Source organism: Natrix helvetica, assembly GCF_964273705.1.
Source record: "Natrix helvetica genome assembly, chromosome: 3".
Classification (NCBI taxonomy): Eukaryota; Metazoa; Chordata; class Lepidosauria; order Squamata; family Natricidae; genus Natrix; species Natrix helvetica.
The window spans coordinates 145,109,152-145,136,033 of NC_138549.1; the positions used below are offsets into that span (position 1 = coordinate 145,109,152).

Genomic DNA, 26,882 nt, shown 5'->3' on the forward strand with positions numbered 1-26,882 from the left:
TCTCGGGATGGGACATACGAAAGTAACAACTTATCTGGTTCTATTTTTATGTTGTGAAAACTCTTTAATTTCTGAGTTCAAGGATAGTACACTATTTGATTAGCCTTCCCTAAAAGTCCTCGCAGCTTGGTCAGAGGGATTCTTCTTTTAATATTTTATTTTGAACATTATATGAAGATACTCCTGATTGATATCCTGATCATCCATTTCTTTACTATACTGTATCCTTTAGAAGCTCAGGATTCTTGGATCCTTTTTCTTATCTTATTGCTTGGCTCTACTTTGTAAATCGCCATTGCCTTGCATTGAGTCATGGACAATGGTATGCTTTAGTGGACTTATTCCTACTCTGGCCATTAAAAATAGATTGTGGCAGAATACTGTCTTGTCTGGTATATACCAAGGTGTATATTTTCTCACATTTTGGAATAAATACCCTTACGATAGCATCCTATAATAATTTCATCTTGTACCCAGATTATTTACCTCCTGCTTTATAAAAAAGAATACAGACTATACTGAAAACAAACTAAAAAACTTGTTTGTTGTTACCAGAGCAATTATTTGTCCCTCATCCATAGCAGGGATGGGATATTTATGGCTCTTCAGGTGGAGTTGGATTCCAACTGTCACCAAGCCCAGTTAATAATGCTTAGAGGGTCAACAAGGATTTTGATGTAATTTTGGTATTCATTGCTTTGTGGGACCACTTTTTTAATGCAAATTTTGACACTGACTGATAGCTACCCAGGATCTTCAGAAATAGATGGTATACAAATCAAGCAAGCAAGCAAGTACAGACCTAAGATTAGAATACAATGGTTATATCACTTGCAGCAGATCAGTAAGATTTACTAAACCCACTTTTTAACCACATATGATTTTCATGGCATAGGGCTTTGTTAACTTCAAGACTGCCTATCTGCAATTGTTTCTACCCACCTTATACATGTGGGCTGAGTGGATACACTCCAGGTTCCCTCAACTAGCTTCTCAGTGTATGTGTGTATGTGTGTGAAGTCTAGGTTGCCACATTTTCTGTTTTTAAAACACATAACATTTTTACATGTTTGTGCTTTGTAAGTCACCCAGAATGTATTGGAGTAGGCAGTCATAATAAATGTAATAAATAATACTGATTAAATTTTGAAAAGAGAATTTCAGAAACAAATTTTTGCACAAAACAACTGGATACTCCTTTCACTTCTGGTAATGAAAACAAAAATTCCCAGGCTCACAATATTCATAGAAACTAATCTAATGTAGAGGAACCAATTACTGTTTACAGATGCATCATTTTAAGAGAAAATTCAACTCATTTAAGAAAGTGAGCTCTCCGAAATTATGTTAATAATCATAGGACTAACAAAATTGGACCATATATTAATGTGTATCAATGCAGCCACGTTCAATCAAACATCAACCAGATGGTTTAGTTATTTGCTAAATGTCTGGCTACCACTTTGATAAATAGAGTAGTAAGCAGTTAAAGACAGCCAAGAGGATAGAAAGGTTGGTCTTGAATAGCATATCATTAATGGATCTAAGCAGAGATACTGTAGATGTGACATCTTGAAATAAACTCCCTGTTTTCTTTAAACTGGTGTTTAAAGAAAACTGAACAAAACCAGGGCATTACTGAGACATTTAAGAACTTCATGGCTCTCAATTCTATACTTTGATTTAGAAAGGTTTTCCAGATTTCAATAGAACATATTTCTTTCAGTGGAATCAGATTTAGAACTAAGATGACATAGACAAAAATATCCTTAGTCCAACATGGCTCTGATCATACTTTAGCAACCAAACAAACCAACTGCTACAATTTTATCAAAGCAAGCAGTTTTCAGAAAGGCCAGAATCAGTCCATATCAATCCTATGCATATTATACCTCGCTGATCTCTAACACAACATCTGTATAAAAAACCAACCTCCCACAAGAGAAACTATGCAAGGACTTTATTTAGACCAGCCCAAACACCTTGCAGCAACCTGGAACAGTAGAAGAAGGAAATAGAACATCTATACAACATATTCCAATAAAATAGATATCCATGCAGCTTTATCAAATGTCCCTGACCATTCAATCCAATACAGCACAACCAACACAAACCCCTAAAAAGAATTATACTGCCATACATCAAGAATATCTCAGAAACCACCAACAGACTACTACAACCACATAGAATCAGCATAGCACACAAGCCAACTAAAGCCCTTCAAAACATCCTAAGCAAACCAAAAGATCTAACAACCCCAGAAGAAATGAAGGAGTCATCTACAACATGCAATGTAAGGACTGCAACAACCGTAGGATAAACAGGCAGAAGACTGATAGAATCCATCCACTAACACCAACTAGCAGCCAGAAGACATGATGAAAATTCTTTAATTTCATAACATATAGACAGATTTCATCATAATTTCAGTTGGGAAAGTGTGACCATCCAAGACCACATCAAATCCAAAAATGCCAGAGAATTTCTAGAAGCCTGTCACTTTGATATATCAGCCATCAACAGACACATAGACATTTAACAACATCTACAGACTACGCAAAAGAGACTATCACCCAGCCCAAAAACAAACAAGACCCAAGCACCTCTCCACCAGCAATCAGCACCCAGATCAGAATAGACTAATTCCAAGGTTGACATTAGACCAACAATAAAGTAAAACATATCCCAGTCAAGAAACTACCGAAGGAGCCAACAACAAACAGCCCAATCAAAGAATCTCTAAGACCATCTTCACCAACATTGACAGGCAAGCAACTAGAATATAAACTGACAGCAAACAGCACTCCTTATTAGCACTGATGATGTTACCTAGTTTGGGTAATGAAACGTCCGCATAAAAACAAGCAAACTGAGAGAGCACCAAGGACACCTAATGACACATCTTTTGAGATCCTACCTTTTTTTTTTACATTGGGAATGAGAGAGATAATTAAGATTCACTCTGCACACACACTAAAGGAATTAATAACAATTAGTACTTAGACTTATATACCACTTCATAGTGCTTTACAACCCTATCTAAGTGGTTTACAGAAACAGCATATTGCCTCCACCAATCTGGGTCCTCATTTTACCAACCTCAGAAGGATGGAAGATTGAGTCAACCTTGAGCCGGTCAGAATTGAACTGCTGGCAGTCAGCAGAATTAGCCTGCAATACTATGTTCTAACCACTGCTCCACCATGGTTGTTACCATTATCATTATAATTAACATGATCACAAGCTGAACTCTTGACACTAAAAACTGCTCCTGGGATAAATGTTGACAATTTCCTGTTCCTTTCCACACTGATACTACTCTGGGCACAGCCCACTCCTAATTCTGATCTGGAGACATCGTTATAGGCTCCTGACTTCTCATTAGCATCCACATACATATGTAAAATATTGTGCTAGTTGTTTGCTTAACAATTAAGAGCTTAGGATGCAGTTCTCAGCCTGTAGACTTCAACTTTTAGAATTCCTGAGCCAGCAGCAGGATCACATGACATATTTATGCTATCATGCTCAAAGGTGGAACAGACACCTGCAGATACATTATTCCCAGGTGGACAATATAGACTATGTTTATGTAAACTTAAATCCTAGCAATTAGACAAAATGATTACCTTACTTTCGCATCATATTAAAACTCCCAGTGTGTTATTGTTTCCTTAGTTTTTCTGTTATTGTATATTTCAAACTGCTTTTGAAATAAAAAACTGTTTTTATGGCTATTGTATGCTTTGAATGTTCTACTGGGGGAGAGGGGGGTATTACAAATTACCAAAAAAAAAAAAAAAAACCACCAGTAAAGCAAGAAATGCCACAATTTAAGCTACATATAAATTGTACAGGCTGTCATGAACATCTTCTCCTATAGAGATAAAAATGTAGCGTTTGGCCATTCATATATAAGGAAAACGAGATTTCTTTATAACATTGATTCAATGGTATTTAACAGAAACATTGCCATATTATTTACCTGTTTATGACACCATAAACAGAACTAGGTATATTCTACTAGCCTACAGTATTTGTTCATTTATAAATCATATTTATATGTCTGCCAATCTCACAGAATGTGACTCTGGGCAGCATACAATGAAATAGTAAAACAGCAATATTAAAATAGAGCGTTATTAAAACTATTGAAGTTATTGTTAAAAAGGCTAAGTGACAGCATTAGATATTATGAACAGTAAATACACCTCAAGCAACCCTCCAGTCTGTGGATGCAGCCAGGTTGAAGGGATTAGCTTTCTCCTGGGTTTAACCAGCTTTCAGTGTTCAGTTGTAGTTTCTAATAAACAACAGTTGCAAGAGAGCACAGAAAGTCAATGCAGGCCTGTTTCTGTGCACAATGGTTACATGCACTGAATACATTTTGTTATAGAAAGTGAAAGCTGTAGTTACTGCTAAACTTCAGCAAATAAATGAGAACCCATTCTGCATATGCTGAAAAACACAGTTTTGTATTTAATGAGGTCATTTATAAAATGGCTTAGTTCCAGCCTTGAAGATATCTTCTAAGACTTTCTAAGAGTACCTTCGGCAACAGAGTAAACTCACCCGCTCCCCATGTTTAGCATCACTGAGGGCTCCTGGTTTCTCATTATCGTCAGCTTCCTGATTGTGTACTGTGTTGGTGGAGCTACCATTCACTGTGTTTGGCCCAGTTGCTGCTGCCTCCAGCTGCTGCTGGGGACTTCCTTCTTGAGCATTCTTCACCTCCAAATCTGGGCCCGTCTCTGTCATCATTGTTATTGATTATTCTGCATTTGCAAAGGGAAGATGAAATACATGAGAATGGGATTAAATGTGTAATCATACCTATTAAAAGAAGTTTTTTTCCCCACAACCTCTATGGCATACACCTGTGCCTCATGGTGCCATCTTGCACAAAAAATTATAGAGAGTATTCTCAATAGAAATTTCATAGTTAATCAATCCAACACCTGGATACTCCAATCTCAAGCACCTACTCTGCTGATATGCCACTCAGGGGTGGGAATTGTTGCAGTAAAATATTCCTTCTGGCTGCAGACTGATACCCACATTTATTATTGCTAAATCTGCGCTTTGATTGAAACTCAAAGGCAAGACTACCTAAAGAGCATTATTTTACATAAGAGAAAAATTAGAACGCTACAGAATTCTGTGTATTCATCTTGTAAAATATTACACCTTGATCAGATAAATTACTTGGCTCTAGGATGCTCTTATTGTTGAAAAACAAGAATTTTAGGTGAGGGAACTTTGGGAAAGCCACTCTCTGCACAATCTACTTCACAAGGCTATTCTAAGAATAATTAGCAAAAAAAAAAAAAGTATTAGCCCCAATTCTAATTCAGTAAACAGTCACAATTGTGGTAGAAGGAAAGCTAAGTTGTAGTCCTGTTCTATATTAAGAGGTGTTGAGCAATATGTACTCTAGTGTCCCTGGCCCATTTTCAAAAGCCCTCTGGTCTGGTAGTTTTCATTTCAGAACTCCCCATCTACTCCATCTTATACATACCTGTACAAATCTTAGGGCTTTGGAAACTTAGCATTCTCTTACACTTAAATCTGACATGCTGAAATCTTGCTACCACGAATATTTATCAATTCCAATAGTCTCTTAATGTGAAAAAGCAAACTTCCCAAAGTAGGTTCCCTCCAGAAATGTTTCACTACAACTCCCATAATCTTCAGTCTGCATTAGACAAGTTCAGGTAGAGCAGGAAAAATGTAAACAAAAATATTGTTGTGTTCTACAAAGCCAGATCTTTCTGCCTGTGTTTTATGAACTATAGGATCATATGGAGGCCATGTATCAAACCAGCACCACACCTACAGCTTTGTTGCATGCAACAGTAATCTCTCCATCCACAAAATAAAATGTATTCCACATGGGTATTAGAATGCAAAAACAAACACTGATTGCTGAGCTCTGACTGCTAATCTGTCCCTTCTGTACATTTTTGTTTGGCTTAACAAGATGCCTAATATATCTGCACATAAGGGTACAACTGAAGCAATACAGCTTGCACCAAACCAATTACATTTCTCCAAATAACCAGATATTGCTGATTGGTGCCAGCTGAAAATTTCCATCCAACGTAATAGTTCAGACAACACAGCAGATCTCACAGCTTGCAAAGGCTTCTGACAATAAAAACAAGGCATGATGAGAGTTTTTCATCTACAACGTCTCTTTTGTCTGGCAGACACTCCCGTGCCAGTGTTAGTGCAATCTTTGTTTGAAGCGCATGATAAAATTTCTGATCTTTCTCCCTGTAATTCAGTCTAGCAAAAGATGAAAGACAGCTGCTGTTTATGCCAAGGGTCCCCAATCCCCAGGCTGCAACCCACTACTGGGCTGCAGCTTGTTTGAAATTTGGTTGTGTGAACGATGGGCAAAGCTCCACTCGCATGAGTGGTGGACCCTTGTGTTAGATTGGGTAATGGATAGGCACACACAGGCTTAACGGTAACAACAGCTCTTTATTAAGTACAACAAGTGAGAACAATCCAGAGAAGGTTGAGTCTGACAGCAGCCCTTGGTGGAAACCACTGTAGTTAGAACAAGTATCTAAAACCCCTCCCCTCTTGGACGGAACAATCCTACTTGTTACGTAGTCATGCAGGTAGGCGGGCTTTTGGGTAGCTCTGTCTGACCTGCGCAGTTCAGTAGGAGGGGTTTCCTTCGACAGGTCGGACGGACCTGTTTGCTCCGCAGCTCTGCTTGGTGGAAGCTCCTGGAACCTTTCACAGGCAGCAGCTGGAGTTTCTAGAGCTGGTTCGCTTGGAGCTCATTGTGGACCTCCAACATAACCAGATATTATGTTGTCACCCCCAAAATAAATGGTAAATTTTCATGTATTGAAGAAGCCTCAGTCCAGAATTGCTTGGGTTAAAAGTTAAAAACTGGCAAACTTCTCTGAAAGAAATTCCTTTCTCTACACCATACAGCCACATTCTTGATTGAGTTCTAATCCACCCAGCAAATTCCAGTCCACATAGAGCTAATGTTCTTGTTAATGTCCTACATAAACCATTGTATTATCTGAATCATGCCTTAAAGTTACATGTGCAAAACACTCCTTGGAAAAGAAGGGTAAAAACGAATTAAAGCTTCAGACTCAAAATAGAATCTTTTCCTTATTCCTCCCAAATATGCAAGACTATATACACTTATGTAAAAAAAAAAAAACAAGCTTAGAGTTTTTTTCTCTTTTTTAACATATGTGGTCATTTCAATGTTTTATCTTAATCCAAACAGAATATAAAGATAAATATGATAAATGTGACTTCTGGGGAAGCAATGGGAAAGAGAAAACAGCTCTGCCCAGAGAGAGGTCAATGACCACAGTGGCATAAGAAGATAGCAGATGGATCAGCTTCTTGGAATTCCCCTCCAAACAAGGAGAGAACTCAGGATTGCCCACAAGCACTCCAGAGGGCAGCTTCCTGTGAAAAGACCATAAGACAACTATCTCTGGCAGGTTTTAGAACTCTGAGAACCAAAGTCTTATAACTGCAGGTTTTTAAAAAGAAAAGTGCCCTCCAAATAGATTGATGCATGGTCAAGTCTTAAGGAATCTTCATCAAGTAAAGCTTAATTTTGGTGACTTCAAGGCCATGAATTATGAAGTTTTCACAGCAGCATTACATTAAAGATTTGTTCATGTTTTCTTCTGAGAGGCTTTTCACTTCTCAATCTAACTAGAATGCAATATTATCTATGAAGTACCTGGTTGAAGAAGACATGGGAATAGGTGACGTTATTCTCTTTCACTTACTATGATGGGTAATCTTTCAGGTATTTATGGTACACAGATAGCTTTCGCCAATTTTTGAAATGAGAAATTCAAGTAGCAAGATGAGGACTAATGAAGATGGCTTAGAAATGACATCCACAGAGCACTGGGGTTCTGACAAGTGGAACTCCATGTTTTTCAACAGTTTAAAGGATGGGACTCAGCATAACATTTGCCTATGGATCCAAGGTATATAATTTTAAACAAAAATGCAAAGATCAGCTGAATTCCTTCTTGCAAGTGATTCCCTATACACCCCTAAAAGCATTAAAATGCTGCCATTTCCTCTCTTTGGCTAGTCCTCCAAAAGAGGTTGCTGAACCCTTTGGGAAAAATCCACAGGAAGTGCAGAGGAAAAAATTCTGGAGCAAAATTCGTGATTTACCATTTATTGATTTGATTTCTATAGCTGCCCATCTCAACAAGGGATTCTCATTTAGTTAATTAATGACAAGAAAATGTGCCCTCTTTAAACCAAAATGCTTTGGTCAGGGACTACTTTTGCTGTAAGATTTCCTAGAGTGAAACCACTGTGGTTCCTTTATCACAGCAAGTTTTATACACAGCATGTGTTACTTTCACCTAAAACGAGCTTTCTGATGATCCTGTGCAATACTCAAGTTTCATGCTTCAAAACAGCAGTGCAAACATTTCTGAAGGCTGACTTTCTACCTAAGGCATGTCAAGTTGTAATGCAAAGATTATTCCTCTACTTTGAAATTGCTTGTTGAACTAGGGAAAAGGATCTTTCTTCCCTCTTTGATCACAGCCCACCATTTTCCATATTTCTGCTTTTTTCCTAACTATTATGATATAGAAAAAGATAGGAAGAATGGATATCATGGGCATTAGCAACAGAATATACCATACAGGACTCTATCAGATTGAACTGGAGGAGGAGAAATGGGGGGGGGGAGAACAAAAGGGGAAAAAACGAGTTGAAGAAGCTGCAGGTATAGTAAATTCTGATTCACTGAGAGTGATAGATGTAAAGAATAATTTTTGTGGGTTTGTTAGCTGACAGCTTTCTGTTTATTTATCACAACCCTAAAAATTGCAATAGCTTTCAGAACAATAAAACCTGTACAGTATAGAAAGACTACAAGAAGGAAGATGGCTGATACAAAAGGGGAAAATATATAATGCACTGTGAACTTAACCATTTCTGCATTGCATGCAACTCCATGTAGGTTTTTGTCTATATGAAGGGAAACCAGCAGCTTGGCAATTTCTCAGAGGAAAGATCTTTATGTAAAAAGCTTGTATGTATCTTTCAAACCAAGGCCGTCCTAGGTAGCTTATAACAGGGGAAAGCATGCTAGATTCTTGCAGAAGGAACCTCAGGATTGCACATCAAAATAATGAAAGCATCTCTGCAACACCAAGACACCAATTAGTCTTCTTTTCTACATACATGCAATGTCACAATGCATGTACAATACAAGTGTGCTTGCTTCACAGCAGCACAATACAACTTTCATCATTTGCCCCCTACCCAGCCCTTCCTGCAAAGACCACTGATTCCTGAAATTTCAACCAGTATTTCAAATACCACAAGCTTAACCCTAAGGAATTGGGACTTCTACAACGTGAAATAATACTGCTGCAGACTTCAGCAGTAAGTCACATCTCTTTATACATTTCCTGACATTATTCTGACAGAACAAATATTTCTGCTTTGCATTTCTACATAGGTTTTTAGCTTTTTAACTTTAACTTTAGTTTTTTAAAGGTCTAAATCCATATCTCCCCTTTTCAAGAGTAACAGAGGGAACAGAATGTCTGTCTAATTTTCTCTTTTCAGTGTTCATTTGGATATATATAACTGTGCCCCTCTTTTTGCCAAAATCCAGGATTCTAAATTTTAACAATATGCTTTAATTAAAAAAATGAAGCCAATGATTGGTGAAGTCAGTTTTTTTTTCTTTAAGAAACTTCAGGGATGTAGAACTACCTTAGCTATCCACACCTTGCCCTTTATTTTTGAGTCTCTAGAAAAAGAAACTGCCTGCCATCAGGTCTTAGTATTGGCTTTGAACAGTGGCCTCATTTTGTTAGAGCTGCTGGGAGAATAAACACCATAAAAAGAGTCACAATTATAGGCTGGGTCCCTAAACTGTGAGATGGACGCTGTTTAAATTCATAAATAAATACAACTGAAATGGAATGGAATGGAAACTGAATATTATTACACATGAACAAGTGTTTGAAAATCAGAAATAAAAAACTTCTGGAAATTTTGAGGCTATAGGGGAAAAAATAGAGGAAAATGGGAAAAAACAACTTTTGAGATCTAAAATTCATTTTTTTACATTAAGAAAATAAAATGTGCTTTTTATGCATTGTGATTGTCTCTCATGAAACTATATTATTTACTGATATTTTAATCACAAATTTAACATCATTTTTAAAGGATATTACAAATGGAGTAAAAAGTAAATTGAAGAACTTTAATATACCAAGTATTCCTAAACCTCAGTTTCCCAAACCATCCACATAATAGTAAAACAGAGTGATTTATTTTGGTTTAGTCTCTTCCACATGTTTACAGTTTTTTGGGGGGAAGGACTGAGGAAAACAAAAAGGAAAACTCGTGTTATAGAAATGTTGCTTTTAGACATTAGTTTAAATAAAAGCAATTTTATTTGCAACATTATCAATAGTATCATCTTCGTCTGGAATTTCTAATCCTGAACACAGAAATATTCCTGGGATTGAGACAAGCTTTTCTATTCTTTTACATATCTGTCCTCAATAAAAATCTTTCTATTACAACTTAGGAAAAATATTTGGAATAATATTGGACAGCAATAGAGGATCATTTTAGCATTGATTACTCTTTAAAAATATAATTGGATTTTCTTCTAATACTTTTTTTCAAATTTTTCTAGCTTTACCAATATTTTTTTCCTGAATTGTTCCACTTCCAAGTTATAAATAAATAACTATACCTGTTCCCTTAACATCTTTATGTGTTTATAGATCCCAGAATAGTTAGCAATCAAGTTCTTCTCCATATTAACTGTTGAATCAGGAATTTGAATAGAAGACTCAGCATAACATAACACACCAACCGCTACTTAAATGCACAATCCCATCACTACCCTGCACAGATCAACTTTGTAGCCAAGATCCTCATCTCCAAAACCAAACGCCAAGCCAACAAAGACCACCTGAAAACTGAATTACACACTCTCACAAACCTATTAATCTCTAACGGATTCCAAAGAAAAACAATTACCAACCTAATCCAAAGGGAGACTCACCCCAAGAACTGAGACATAGAACAGGACAATGACATCGCCCTCCTCCCTTACATCAAAGGCACCACAGATAAAATCAGCAAAATTCTCCGCAAACACAATATCGACAGCCTTCAACACTGACCAAAAAATAGCCAACATCTTAAGAAACCCCAAAGACAAAATCCAGCTAGAAAACCAAGGAGTCTATGAAATACCATGCAAAATCTGCCCTGAAACATACATAGGACAAACGAACAGGACAATAAATGCACGTATCGCAGAACACAAAAACGCAGTAAGAAAAAAAGAAAAAACTTCCTCCCTTTTCCAGCACCTTAAAGCTACAGGACATGAAATTAATTTTGAAGGAACCACGTTAATCTCCAAAACTGAACAGTTCAACAAGAGAATAATTATGGAAGCTATCAAAATAGAGAAACACCCCCATCACATGAATAAACGTGACAATAACTCCCGCCTACCACACATCTGGAAACCAGCCTTAATCAACAAACGAGTCCCACCCACCACCCAGGCTGTTACAACACGAAACAACAACGGACACACAGCCAGCACCAATCAGCACCAATCTACCACTCATGATACAACCACACAACCAATCATTCCACTTACTGAAACAAAGCCAGCACTCCACACACCCACACACCAAGATTTATAGAAAGACGGCAGCTCCGACCACGCTTTAAGCCTAAAACCCAGCCTGAAAATGGCGAGTGAGACCTACATATATATGGTACAGGTATGTAGGTCTTGGCATATTTGGGTCTTTTTCCATGTAAGATTGAGTATCTTGGCAACGCTTTGCTAGCACAAGCACGAAGCCAAAAACACCAGTCTGAAGATAGAGAGTGGGATCTCGTCGAAACGTCGCCAAGATACTCTCACTCTTACACGGGAAAAGACCCGAATACACCAAGACCTACACACACACACACACACACGCACACTATATAATTATGCATGTGTCAATGGTATGTCGTGTTTTAAAAAATTCTGTGACGTAGTCTTGAACCATAAACAGATGAATAAATTATAAAATAAATTACTAAGGTGTGTTTTAAGAAAGTTGAGGAATTTAATCCCGACTCAGTGGATTGACTAAAATATATGTAGCAACTAGCACAATGTTTTCTAATGAGATATATCTTAATAGGAAAATTTTGTTCTAGTAGATGCTCCCTCAAAGTGGCAGGACATGCATACCTCAACTTCAGAAAGCAATCTACAACACACTTCAGGATATTTTTATTTCTACACAATTGCTAGTATTATTGGTCATAGTTAATGCACAAGTCATTAATGTTTTGAGCAAAAAATAGAACCAAACATACTCAAACAGCATTTTCCCGCCTGGCATGAAATTATTTGGCAGAGAGAGCAGGGAAGGCCTTCAAGGGATGTTTAAGGAAAATGAATTGGGGAGATTTAGAGATTAAACTGGCTCTCTTCCTGTTGAAACACAAAGCTATTACACAAACCACCACCAGCATCAATCCTGCCCAATTCTTCAAAGAAAGATGGATCAAAACTAATCTGGATTTAATGTATCCAAACATAAGAATGAAGTATCAAAAATACAGACTTAGGAAAGCACATTATAATCACAATGCAGAAAAGGACTGAAAAAGCAGAATCTAGTCTATGCCAAGATTTCAGATTCAACCAACTTAGATTCAAACTTTGGATCCAAAACCAAATAGAATCCTTTTTTAAAATAACTTGGGTATTAATAAGGGATGAGATATGGGAAGTAGGTTTTTTTTTAAAATGAAATATTAGAGTTACTGAAGTTGTTTATATTTGTCTGGAGGGAAGAAAAATCTTTTCTGCATTTCTCTTTTTAAAGTTTTCTTGGCATTAGCCTTCAATCTTTGTATTTGTAAATTCAAAGAGGGTTATTGACAGCAAGAGAAAGTAAGAGGTCCTAGTAAGTTGGGTTAGGAAATTAAAACAGAAGAATATAGTAAAGGAAAACTACTGATCTAAATGCTATATGTTCCCAAAGACTATGACAATTCCTCATGGCCAACTCACCATGGGAAAACTCACCATAGTCAACTCACTGCGGGACAAGCATTACATCAATATCAAAGAAATGGCGGAATAGAATTATTAAAGAACTGATGCAAAAAAGGGACAAAATGAAATGTGAAAGACAAAAATTAAAATAATTGTTATTTATTTTAAATAATTAAATTGAATTGTTAAATTGTCCAGTGAGTTGCCCCAGGAGGAGTTGGCTATGGCAAATTGGCCCACAGCAAGTTGGCCATGGTGAGTTGGCCGCGAGTTAGCTGTGGAGAATTGGCCATGGCGAGGTGGCCGCAAGGTAGTTGTGGCAAGTTTTTCCCATTCAATCCCATCCAATCCCAGGTTCCTGTGAAATTTTTATTGTTTGTTCCCTGGTAAACAATTCCTGGTTTGAGCTTATGACAGTGAAGAATGGGTGTTTCCATGAGAAAGACAAACCTCCATAGGCTGGTATGGATTAGTGCCTTTTAGCAAGTTTCTTCAGTTCTACTAAGTGTCCGTGGACTTTAAATACAGCTCATCTGTGCAGGTCCTCAAATTCCCATGCACACTTTTGTTCAAAAGGTCCACAACCAGTCTACCTTGACAGTTTTATTTCTGCTGTCACCATTCTCATGAGCTTCTGCTTTTTCATCTCTAGGTCTCTGAAACACCTCAAATTTGTATTTAATGAATGATGATTTTCTTCGGCACAAAATATTAAAGATTTCTCAAAACAAGCAGATTGCCTTCTTTATCTACAAGAATAGCAGAGTTACATTTAAAAAATAAAAAACTGTTCCACCTAAGGATCTATAGCAAAAACAAAAACAAAGCCATATATTAGGATTTCTCTGTGTTCAGTTGGTATCCTAATTTCTCATAAAGAGCTTGTCCTACCAGTTATCTATTAAGGAACTAACAGAGAGAAAACTGCACTAAAAATCGCAAGGCAAATTGCTGCATATGAACAAGGAGCAAACTCCACACTTACTTGCACTGACAATGTTAGTTAGTACTGGCAATGAAACATCTGCAAGCAAACAACCAAGCACAGAGAGCACCAATACTCCATAATTCACTATTTCATCTGGCCTTGAAGAACTAATCTTTCTTTTCTGTTTTCCTTGGCTCTGCATCTCTTGACTCTTTTTTCCCTTTAAGTGAAATTAAGAGAACATAATCAGATCAGAACTTTTCTACTGATCAAAACAAGGCACTATAACCAAGAGCAAGTTTTGCAGCTGCTTGCTTTAATGAATCAAGCAGCCAAAGTAACCAAACAACAATGCAAGATCACAGGCATGCTTAACCAATCATGATAACAATAACTCAGCACACTACAGATAACCTCTTATTTTAAAAAATCTCCATTTTGATGATCTTATTTATCCAAAAGTAGAATCAAAATATTGTAAATACAGTAAATAAAGCTAAGCATGAAGTAACATCACTGCATAGCGCCTACCGAATCATTTCTGCAAGTGCCAACAAATGGTGCAAGGACAGACATTGAGTAACACATGGTAATGAGCACATCTAGATATGATGAGCCAAGAAAGAAAGAGAGATATAAATAATAAATATTTATTTCTTAGCCACACCCTCTCCCGAAGGACTCGGGGCGGCGTACAATGAAACATATGAAATAAATATGTGGACAAAACAAACATATAACAGAGACATATACCAAGACATACACAAGGAGGAGGTCAGCTGATGAATAAAAAACAATTAGAATACAGTGATTAAAAAACCCCTAAATAATTAAATATAATTAAAATACCCAATTAAAAACCCGTCAGGAGCGATATGGTTAGATCAAAGTTGAGCCAGGCCAGCTACTTGGAATAGGTGGGTCTTAAGCTTAATACGAAAGGAGCGGAGGTCAGAGGTATTCCTAATATCCGGAGGGAGGTCATTCCACAGGGCTGGACCCGCCACAGAGAAGGCTCTACTCCTAGGCGCCGCCCCCCGACACTGTCTAGTGGACGGCACCTGGAGGAGGCCGTCTCTGTGCGAGCGGATTGGTCGCAGGGATGTATGGGGCAGAATACGATCCCGCAAGTAACTAGGTCCTGAGCCATGGAGCGCTTTAAAGATTGTTATCAAAACCTTGAAACGCACCCGATAGACCACAGGAAGCCAGTGCAGCTCGCGCAGGAACGGTGTCACATGGGAGTACCTAGTACTCCCCATAATTACCCGCGCGGCTGTGTTCTGGACCAACTGTAGCCTCCGGGTGCATTTCAAGGGAAGCCCCATGTAGAGAGCGTTACAGTAGTCCAAGCGAGACGTCACCAGCGCATGAGTGACTGTGCGTAAGGCGTCCCGGTCCAGTAGGGGGCGCAATTGGCGCACCAGGCGAACCTGGTGGAACGCCCCCCTTGCCACGGCTGTCACATGGTCATCCATGGACAGCCGGGCATCTAGGAGGACGCCCAAATTGCGCACCCGCTCCACAGGGGCAAGTTGAATGCCCCCAATGGCCAATGATGGAGTTAATTGGCTGAACCGGGGAGCTGGTACCCACAGCCACTCCGTCTTGGAGGGGTTGAGCTTGAGTCGGTTGTCATCCATCCAGATCCGTACGGCTTCCACACACCGGGACATCACTTCGATGGCCTCGTTGGGGTGGTTCGGGGTGGAAAAGTACAGCTGAGTATCATCAGCGTACAGGTGGTATCCCACCCCGAAACCATGGATGATCTCACCCAGCGGCTTCATATATGTGTTGAAAAGGAGTGGCGAGAGGACCGACCCCTGTGGCACCCCACAAGTAAGGGGGCGTAGGGTCGACCTCTCTTCTCCTGCCAACACACGCTGTGTCCGGCCAGAAAGGTAGGAGCCGAACCACCGCAAAACGGTGCCCCGGACCCCCAACCCCTCCAGCCGGCACAGCAGGATACCATGGTCGATGGTATCAAAAGCCGCCGAGAGGTCTAATAGGACCAGGATAGAGGAACAACCTCTATCTCTGGCCCTCCAGAGATCATCCACCAACGCGACCAAGGCCGTCTCCGTGCTGTGACCGGGGCGGAAGCCGGACTGGCGCGGGTCTAGATAATCATTTTCCTCCAGATGACGTGGAAACTGGTAGGCCACCACACTCTCTACAACCTTCGCCAAAAAGGGAAGGTTGGAGACAGGATGATAATTGGCCAGCTCCAAAGGGTCCAGGGAAGGCTTCTTGAGCAAGGGTCTCACCACCGCCTCTTTCAAGGCGGCCGGGAGAGACCCCTCGCTCAACGAAGCATTCACTAGGCCCAGGAGCCAGTCTCGTGTAACCTCCCAGGATGCCAGTACAAGCCAGGAGGGGCACGGGTCCAATAAACATGTGGTGGGTCGCAGTCGTCCACGCATTCTGTCCAAATCCTCGATGGCAACCAAGTCAAACTCCTCCCAGATCGATTCCTCAAGACTCGCCATGGACGTAGCAGCTACTTGGTTTGTCAAATCACTCCTCTTAGAAATGAATCCACATTCTAGGCAAACATTGTTCTCTAGTGACCAGATTCAAGGCTGCACTTTAACCTGATTTTTAGCTGGGGAACTGGCTAAAAGCTTGCAAGTCTACTTAAGCTACAGAGCAGACTTCCACTTACATGCTAGTTATTCAAGACAAAGTTACATATTCTTAAAATTCTTTAACTGTTGTTAGTCACCCAGAGTCACTACAATGGGATCAGCTGCCATATGAATTGAATGAAATGACAAATACAGCTAAGTGTAGAAATTGACAGCTACAGAAAATAGTAATAATGTCCAATTTTCTCTAACTTAAGGTACACACTGCATAAATTTTGAAAAGTGGGAACCAATTTCTAATGCAAGAAAATATACCACAATATTTTTGCTGGATCAGAACAAAAGTCTATATTATTTTAACTATTTCTAGGTTAATAACAGGTTGATAACATTTTATTACTTGATCTCTAAGGTTTAAAATTTAGTTGAGTGTCAACTGTACACACCATAAAATGAAGTACATGGAATGTGGCCAGCAGCAGGCTTTCTCAAGTGGTAACCTCCATGTTTTGGAACATACTATATATCCTAGGACATATTTTGGTCTCAACCTTCCTTGCATTTTGCAAACCTTTAAGCACCATATTGTTCAAGCATGCCTTTGAACTGGGGTGACTGTAATTGACTATTTTGAAATTAATGTACTGTTACAAGGATATCATGTTGTTTACAATCAGGTGTAAACTGTCCAATTGGGCTGGGTTCCAAATACAGTTAAATAAATACATGCCTAAATGCTTTGTGTCCCGACTTCAGCAAAGGCAATAGATGCCCATGCAACTGGCAGGCAAAGTGCAGGTGTGATTCAGGCAGAGGTGCTGGACAGGAGAACACACATGTTGGAGGAAGTTTGATACAAAATTCAGTGAAGAGGGGGAAACAATGGGAGGCACAAGGAAAATTGGAAAAGAGCAACTGAGCAGAGTATTTGAAGCAAGGCCTGTGAAGAGGTCAGGAAGCTTGTCAGAACAGATAGCAGCAGACAGGTATGGGGAGGTAACAGAAAAGGGGGTTGGGGAGCAGGGAGTGGGGGAAGAGTATGTGTGTGCATGGCAGCTTACTAGAGGCTGAACAGAAGATGTAATCCGAGTCAAACAGTCCATAATCAGAAACTCACAAGGTCTTGAAAAGTAGAGAGTGACGAGCCAAGACTTGGTCAGGAACGTGCTAAGATCGAAAACGTAACAGGAGTGAACAGCAAGAATACACAAAGCCAGATATCGAAGTTGCTTCCAGCAACAGAAGGCAATCCTTGCTCAGTTTAAATCCTCTCCCTGGAAGAGTAGGAAAAAGCTCTTTCCTTGCTCAGCTGTTGCCAATAATGAGGCACCCAGCTTGCTTGCAAAGTTAGCATCTTGCTGCTAGCTCACAAGGCGCTTTCCTTTCATGAGTTGCAGGATTTTCAGGCTGAAGGGGTTTGCTCATGTTGACTAACTAAGGGTTAGTCCTGATGGAGGAGGGACCTAAGAAGGTGTCAGCATTGATGCAATTGCTGTTAAATTAGTAGAAGCAGTGCCTAGTAGGACCTAGTCTGCCTGTGTCTTGGGCTTTACTCTGGGGCCATGACAAAATGAGACTTAACATACTTCAATGTGCAGTGGGTACCAGTGCCCCCTGTTCTGTATTTATGTTTATTTTCCCTTCCCCATTTTTTTCATTTTACTTCATTACTTTTATAAGTTAGGCATTTGAATTGTCAAGAAGAAAAGAAACTAATATAATACGAATTCAAATAAGGTCTAAAAGGATATTGAAAAACAGATAATAAAGATAATAATAAAATTAAGCAATGAAATAGAGGCAGATAACAAAAAAAAATCTACCAATTTCAATCTCCACTGACCAAAGTTTAATCATAACATAGTCATTTGATAATGAGGTATTAAGGACCAATAAATAAGAATAAGTATAAATAGAGGTAAGAAGGGGAAAATCAGGGCTTTTGTCCCATTTGACTCAAACACTAAGTTACTTAATGTTATACAGACTCTAGAAAATGGTTTATGTTAATTCAGATATATCTCTGGACCACTTCTAAAAGGCCTGCCCCTTCCACAAACTTGATACAACCATAAAGAATTAAAATCCATTCTGAAATTCATATTAATTAGCTGGCATGATAGCCCAGTCAAGATTTATAGTTGCTACAGTTCCTTCTTCTTTTGAATTCTACAAGTTTCTGAATTTGATCATTAGCCTTTTATTAAATCATTTAATGCCTTATTCATAATAAAGGTTGAATAATTTGTAATTATTTGCAATAGAAACTTTAATCTTGGTAAAATAATTTTATCAATGTAATTATTCATAGCCAAGACAGATTTAATTTCTTCATTCTAAAAATATCTGTTGTTATGTATTTACAGATGAGTAAGTAATAATTGAATAAATCTTTGTTGATTTTTGTAAGAACAAAGCCTAAATATTTTATTTTTCATCAATAAAACACTTGCTTTTCAGCATCCTCTGTCAAGTTTCATATCATCATCTGAGTTTTTTCTTTATTGATTCAGTAGTCTGACAATAAACTGGATTGGTTCTGCATTTCTTCCATGCGTCTTTCTGGTACCTAAATGTTCTTTCTATGAATATACTGGAAATTCTTCAGATGTATTTCTTAATAAGGAAAAAAGTAATAAGAAAAAATGTTTCTCTGTCCCCATATCTTCTATTCCCAACTAGAAGTGGAGTGAAGACATCAGAACTATTATTCTGTGCATTTAAGGATTAAAAACATATAAACAGTTTTATTATTAACTCTCCAAAAAGTTTTCTTTTCAGTTGACACAGCACTGACTTGCCTTTATATATAAAAAATGTAAGTTATTTATTTGGGGTTTTCAACCAATTTAGTTACCAAAATGTGCATCTTATTTTTTCCAATGAATCTGGTTTGTCATTCTCTCAACAGGCATCCCAGCAAGGAAAACATGTTAAAATCGCTATTAAAGCCTCAACCTTTAAGATATTGCACATTCTCTGTGGCTCATATCTTCACTGTGTACTTTTTTGCTACACTGACTGGATATACTCAGCATTAACTGGTATTTCACTGGTTTACTGACCAATAAACCCTAAAATCATAATTGCAAAGAAAGCCCTTTAATATTGCAATAAAGCTTGCCTCTGTTCAAAGGGCAGCTATTGTTGAGCGATGCTATCCCATTCATGACTCCAAAATGTGTCTTTATTCAAGAGTGGTGAAAGCAGATGAAGTCTAGAAATGCAAACATGTTCATTAGGCTAAGAATCAAATGTTCTGGAACAGGAGATACTGGCTAGACAAGTATGGACAGGTGGTGTCCTGGAAAAAGCAGTGGTGGCTCAATGAAAGAAGCAACATCCCAAAATAATTAGGAGACTGAACAGCACAATCATCAGAGAGTATTGCCCTTTCTTTCTCTCAAGTGCTTGCCTACTTCAAAATTTGTAAAAAGGATTCATAGTCTGTGTATTACAAACATGGTCTAGATCAGGGGTCCCCAAACTTGACAACTTTTAAGACTTGTGGACTTCAACTCCCAGAATTCTCCAGCCAGCTATGGGAGTTGAAGTCTACAAGTCTTAAAAGTTGCCAAGTTGGAAGGCTCTAGTCTAGATTCAGCCAGGGTCCTCTCCCAGTAAAATATCTGAATCATCTGGGAGGACGACACATATAGCATGGATTGATGATGTAAAAGTGGAAGGGCATTTCATAGATGGAGGCATGGTAAGGATTTTCTGGATATTTTCTTTGGGTGCAGGGACATTTCCTTCATTTTATGTTGTCTTTTGTGATTTAGGCCATTTTAGGGCTTACACTACCATTTTTATGTGTCCTCCCCTCAAAATAATGGAAACCAGGCCGCCAACTTTGGCTAACATGATGGTCAAAAAGAGATCTGGAGCTCTATAAAACAGGTTGAGGAGCTACATGTGATTCTGGCCTTTAAGCTACCAACCCTTGCAGTGAAGGCTTACAAATAGCACAGTTGCAAAATAGATTTATCTAGAGACACAGCTAATCAGCCTTCTTCACAACCTCATGTAAGACTATAAGGAGTGCATTTATTTATTACTTTTTGGTTTATTAGATAAAAATGTCCTTTGAGGACCCACTGTCCCACTACAAAACTCTCTAAAACAATACTGCACTTTATAAAACTGTATTAATTCCATACTAAAACTCAAAGAAACAGCAGTAGAACTGAGTATCTGGCACAATCATTAACATATGGAGTACAATTAAACACTCTCTTAAAAAAAGTCAAGAAAAATGAAGCCACATATTTCTTGACAAGGGGGAGAGCCAGTAACTTACATTACTATATAAAAAGCCCCCTACCTGTTGTTTGCCAGTCTAGGCACCTCATAGACCAGTGGTAGTCAACCTGGTCCTACCGCCCACTAGTGGGCATTCCAGCTTTCATGGTGGGCGGCAGAGGTTTGCTGTAACTTTGCTTTATAAATTTTATAAAGTAAAGTTACTTCCCTACTTTATAAATCACCATTACTGTGGAACCGGTGGGCGGTTAGAAAATTGTACTACTAAAAGAGATACAAAAGTGGGGAGCAGGTATAAAAAAGTTGACTACCCCTGTCATAGACAGATATCAAAGATAAGACAAATTGATCCACTGTAGCCATATATACCAATAAAATGTACTATGTATGTAGACATGTACATATAATCTATAAAATAAACTTTGAGAGACATCAAAGTGTAGGTACAAAAGGATTATGAGTATCTAAAAAAATCTAAAGGAGCCTGAAATGGCATAAATAGCTTTCCACCGACACCTCAAAATAGCAGGTTGGCTGAGAGAATCAATGATCTTTGACTAATAAAATGTTCTTCCAAATTTTTATTCTCCTTTGTCTCTCGGTACCATAAATATCTGTGAAGTCCATTAGCTAAGCTGGTACTTTCCTATATTGACATTCTACTATTCAGGATTGCTATCCATTCTGTTATCCATGGCAAACCATTTGCTTTATGATACAATTTAAAATTTGAAAGGGCAAGACCTCTGCTTTCTGAATTTTGCAAAACAATTAACTCTGGTTTTTTCCTCACTCCATATAAATGTGTTGACAATTGTTTGCCATTCCTGTGCAGTTCTGAAATTGTAATTGTCATCATTTGGAATAAATAATTTATCTTGAGCAGTACTTTCATTTTAATACTTACATTGATCCTAGCCAAGATGGCTTTAAATTCCTCCACTTTTCAAGATCTCTTGCCATAATTTGACATTGTTATTTTTATATATTTCATTGATTGTTACCTGTCAAAGGCAGATCAAGATATTTCACTAAGTGGATTCAGAGTCAGATTCTTCCTGCAAAAAAAATCAGCTTCTCATTGCATTGCATTTCTTGTAATTATTTTTGGTTTCTGGACATTGATTTTATATCCTGAGAAATCTCCAAAACTGTTTTGGGCAATTTGTGGCTTTTTGTGGTTCTGTGATGATTAATACTACATTGTTGCATAACATTTGAATTTATATTCCTCTCCGTGGATTTGGAGACTTGCATTTGTTTATCACGCCAACCTTTATTGTCCATATTTCTAGATCAATGATGAATAAATAAAGGAGAGAGTGAACAATCTTGGTTTTTACTGATTTAAAAATCTGCAGAGTGAGCGCCATTTGCTTTCTTACCATTGATATATGTTTCTGACTCAACTCTTCTTGGACTCTTCTCTGGGATTTATTTTATTCAGTACAATCAGCAAGAACTGACAGTGCAAACTTTTTTATGTTCAGAAAGATTAGTGCAGCTTTCTTCCTCTTTTTGTTTATATCCTCTATCATATTGATTATGACTCTAACTGTTGTTCTTGATATTTCTCTTTGGAATATAGCCTGTTTGATCAATACATATTATATCTGAAACACATTTCTTGAATCAATCAGCTAGCATTGTTGTAAAAAAATTGTAATGTACATTCAGCAGGGAAATGTATCTGTATAATTAACCAAAGTTATGTATGCATCCTCCCATGTTGCCATTGTTTTCTTTAGTTTCATTCATCCTATTCATCAATAGTTCCAGCAGTTCCTTTTCAAGTTCTTTTCAATATGTAATTGCCTAAGAAACAAATAAAAGCATTAAAAACAATCAAATTAGGAAAAGCATCCCGTGCTTTTCCTAATTTGATATTTTAATGCTTTTGTTTGTTTCTTGGACAATTATGGATGTATATAATATATGCCTCATTGTATTTCATATCAAACTTCAATATATTAATTTGTAGCACCTTCAATGTTAATCTATATAAATAAAAATGTAATGTTTGTTCAAAATCTCAAATCTCCAAAAAGTTCTTCGATTGCTTTGAAATTTTGACACAACGTTGCATTCGAATACGCGCATGTTGTTATATATGTATTTTATATAGATGTCACACCTGTGACAGGTAAAAACATGTTTTTGTAAAAACATGTTTTTGTAAAAACATGCTTTTTTGAAAACCAGTGCCATCTGCTGGATGTAAAAGCAACACACACTATACTAAATATTTCACAATTCCATTTCAGTGTTTCTGATTGCATTGTTATATTGAATTTTCATAGATTTCAATTTATTTTCATTTTGATGTAATTATTTAGTGTGACATTGCCTTGGAATTGAGCTGTGTCATTTACCATAACGTTCATTTTGTGAGTATAGTATATACGGAACAGTTTGGCCTCTCTCCAGCTTCATCCCGATGGTCCCTTTATATATGTGACTGGGCTGCGGCCGCACCCTTTCCCCTTTCCGCCCCTCCTCTGACAAGCTTCAGCCATTTCCACCAAGGGAAGCCGAAGCTCTTCAGCCTCCCCCTCCCCTCTCTCCCCTCCCCTCCCCTCCCGCCGGGCCTTTGCTGTCTGCGCCATCCCTCAGCCGCCTCCCCCCGCCCTTAAGCCGGCCTCCCCCTGCCTAGCCCAGCGGAGCTCCAGAGGATGCAGAGGCAGACCATCTCCTCAGCCTGGCTGGCCGCGTGCACTCTCCACCACCAACCGTCACAGCGAGCCAGCTACAGCCTCGCCAAGGCGGTTCCAAAGGGGCAGCAGCGGTGTCAGCCTGAGGTGCAGTGGGGCTGGGGTGGCCACTGGGTGCCCCGTGATATGGCGGCTGCAGCGGCGGAAAGCTACGATGACCTGGACGAGTCACACACTGAGGACTTCTCCTCCTCTGAGATCCTGGACGTCTCGCTCTCCCGGGCCACTGACTTGGGGCAGCCTGAGTGCAGCTCCTCCGAGGAGATGCTCAACAACATCCACGAGGCCAACAGCCCCGGCGCCATCTCCCCCAACCAGCCTTGCCCAGACAAGCAGCCCAAAGCCTGACCAATGGCAGAGCCCACCCGCCGCCCCACTACGCCCACGGGGGACACCCCCAGCCTCCCTCCCATGCTGGGATCCCCCCGCCCATGTCCGGCAGTGCCCCATCCAGCCCGTCGTTCCAGAGGCTGCCCGTCACAGGGAACTTGGAGGGCACCAAGCCGGGGCCTGCAGGAGCATCCTCCGTGGCGGCTCTTGCAGGGGCCACTGTGACTCACTTCCATGTGGGGGCCACCTCTACTAGGGGAGCCGTGGCCGGTGCAGCGAGTGCAGGGCCAACCAGGTGGGCAAGACCCTCACGAACCTTGCCGCTGCTGGCAACGGCATGACCCTGCCCAGAAGGAACCACCCTGGGAATGTTTCTTTCTTTGCATGCTGTTGGTAAATGTGCCTGGTCCAACGTCTTTCCAGCAATTGAAAATTGTTTCTTACATGGACAATTATATTTTGCATGTTCTAGAGTTGGCAAACCAGACAATCTCTATATCTGCACAGACAATGGAACAACAAAAAATATTGTATACCCACAAGCATTGTAAAAATTAAACATATTAGAAACTTGCGCTTTCTCTTTTCTTTCTTTTCCATTTAACCAGACTGGGCCACAGCAACGCATGGCGGGATAAAGCTAGTCTTAGAATATAATCCTTTAAGAAAACCATGTCAGATCATCTATTATTTCTGCTGTTTCTGGAATGTAACAATTTGGACCCTTTCTTCAATGCTGATATTGTCTGTTCCTTTGTTTTTTTTTTACAGTGATAAGCAACTTATTTCTTTTTGTTGAACAAGGAATAGTGGAGTAATTTACACAAAACATGTAGCCATAATGTGTGGTTTATAAACCAGAATATATTACATTGGCCAAAAAAATCAAATAAAACCACATTAGGATTTGTATATCTGTGAGACTCTAATTTTCAGAATAGATTTACAAACCATTTACCAATAAAAACTATGATGTATTGTAGTAGACAATGACTTTTATGTGAAAAAAAGAATGCATGTAAATGTTTGTAATGGTTTTCTGGGCATGTACTGTACAAACAAATGTTGCTATATTACATTTAGATATAAATTACCCGATCCAATACAGATATAAATACAACAACTTTACCCTGTTCTCTTTTTCTATAAGCCCCTAAGTAAGTGTGGTTTGATTTACATTTTAAAAGTACTTTCAAAATGGGACAATTAATGGAAAATGGAACACATTTTCTTAATATTTTATATATGCACCTAAGATTTCTTGCTTTTAGTTTGGAAAAAAGAGAGATGCAGCATTTAGCTGATTTTGAGAATAAGGGGTATTACAAAAATGTTTGATGGATACAAAACAGAGACTCGCCTCCAAGAGTTTAAACTTAAGTAACTCCATATCATCTTTGAAACAATGACTCTGCAGTCCTCTCTCTTCATACTGTATTGCATTACATTCTTGACTTTATTTACCTTGACATTTCATACTAAAACCACGTGGTACTTATTCCAGAAGGGTACTCGTGTTAGTCTTTGCAATAAAAACCAATTCAATATAAAGAAAGCAAGCTGTGGCTTTGTAAACATTACGGGTGCTACTTCATATGAAATGTGACTCTGATCCGAGGTTGAAAACAGCATCGTTGTAACAGTTATTTTTCTTTGTCAACCTGCAGTGAGATTCAGATCACTTGCCCCATATTGTGATGTCCTCAGGTTGCACTCAAGGCAAATGAAAAGATAGAGCAAGGAGAGGAAAATCCCAATAATGACATCTTATAGAAGGCAAACAATTGGAGGCAAAGTCTCACCCAACTGTCTATGACAGGAAAAAATCCCACCCCAGTGTATCACCCAAACTCCCACCCCATTGTGTAGAAAAGAAAAATACCGAGTTGGCAAGAGAAATATCAAAACTAGTTTGCCAAGACGAAGGGAAGGGTCTTTGGGGAAAGGAAACAGCCTTCTGCCATCTAATTTTTTTTGCATCTATAAAATATGCCAAGTCATTGAAACTTGTATGAAACGATAAATACAGAGTCCCTACACCACTGGAAGGGCAGTAGAATTTCTGGAGTAATGTAAAAAAAAAAACCTGAAGAATATAAATTTTCTACAGTCTTTCTTGCCTGTCCCCCCCAAAAAAAAAATGTGAAGCAAAATCAAGTGCATAGAATTTTATTCTCAATCTTTTTAATTGCTTTTACTACCAACCGTGGCTTTTAAATTTATTAAGCAATTCTATGCATTCTTGTGAAAAAGTAAGAATCTTAGTGAAGCTTATACCTCAAGTCACAGCTTCAGAATACAAATAATTTCAGTGAAATTGTATACATGCTTATTCGGAAGGAAACCCCATTGAGCTAAAAGAGAACTGAATCCCAAGGAAGTACTGTATATATACAATTGCAGCCCCTGTTCCCTTAGTTCCCAAGCAATTGGAAAGGAATAGAACAAAATCTTCATGCCATGCTTATATCAGTACCTGTATCATAATTTTTTCCAGGAAAAATATTGAAAATCAAATATTAAAAACCAAAAATTGTAAATATTTGTGATAGACAAATGGAACTGTATGAATTGCTGGAAAATGATCTCATACAGTCACCGCATTAAGAAGTTAGCTGCATCTCTGGATTATTTACTTAAAATTAAGTAGAATGTTACCTTCTTACGCATATTTTCACTCCCAAAAGTTTTTTTTTAATTAATCTTTATTGGTTATACATTTTCTTTTGACAAGACATACGAATACAGCTTAAAACATACAAACCCCCCTCCCTCCCCCCCCCCTTCGGTGACAGTCATTCACAGCCCAACATTTCCCCACCCCCTCGTTATTTAGTTTCTAGCCAGCATCTTCTTGTTACAAAGTTCAGGGGTCTATTACAATACCCACATTCACTTTTAGTTTCCATTATTAACAACTACTTTAACTTTTCCAGTTTTAAGTCCCTGCTGTTCTCTTTGTTGCCCACATA

At 38.7% G+C, this 26,882-nt stretch overlaps 1 protein-coding gene across 10 annotated transcripts in view; it reads right to left on the reverse strand.

Annotated features, from left to right (window-relative positions):
• EPB41L1 (erythrocyte membrane protein band 4.1 like 1) overlaps nucleotides 1–26,882 on the reverse strand; it is a 212,276-nt gene that overhangs the window by 64,831 nt on the left and 120,563 nt on the right. For 9 of the 10 annotated variants that reach the window (XM_081947589.1, XM_081947588.1, XM_081947582.1 and 6 more), the window contains one exon: nucleotides 4,573–4,775. In XM_081947589.1, the coding sequence (XP_081803715.1) occupies nucleotides 4,573–4,761 (189 nt within the window). In that variant the 5' untranslated portion in view covers nucleotides 4,762–4,775. Of the gene's footprint in view, nucleotides 1–4,572; nucleotides 4,776–21,776; nucleotides 21,874–26,882 lie in introns of all 10 variants that reach the window. The other variant, XM_081947587.1, reaches the window with a different exon arrangement.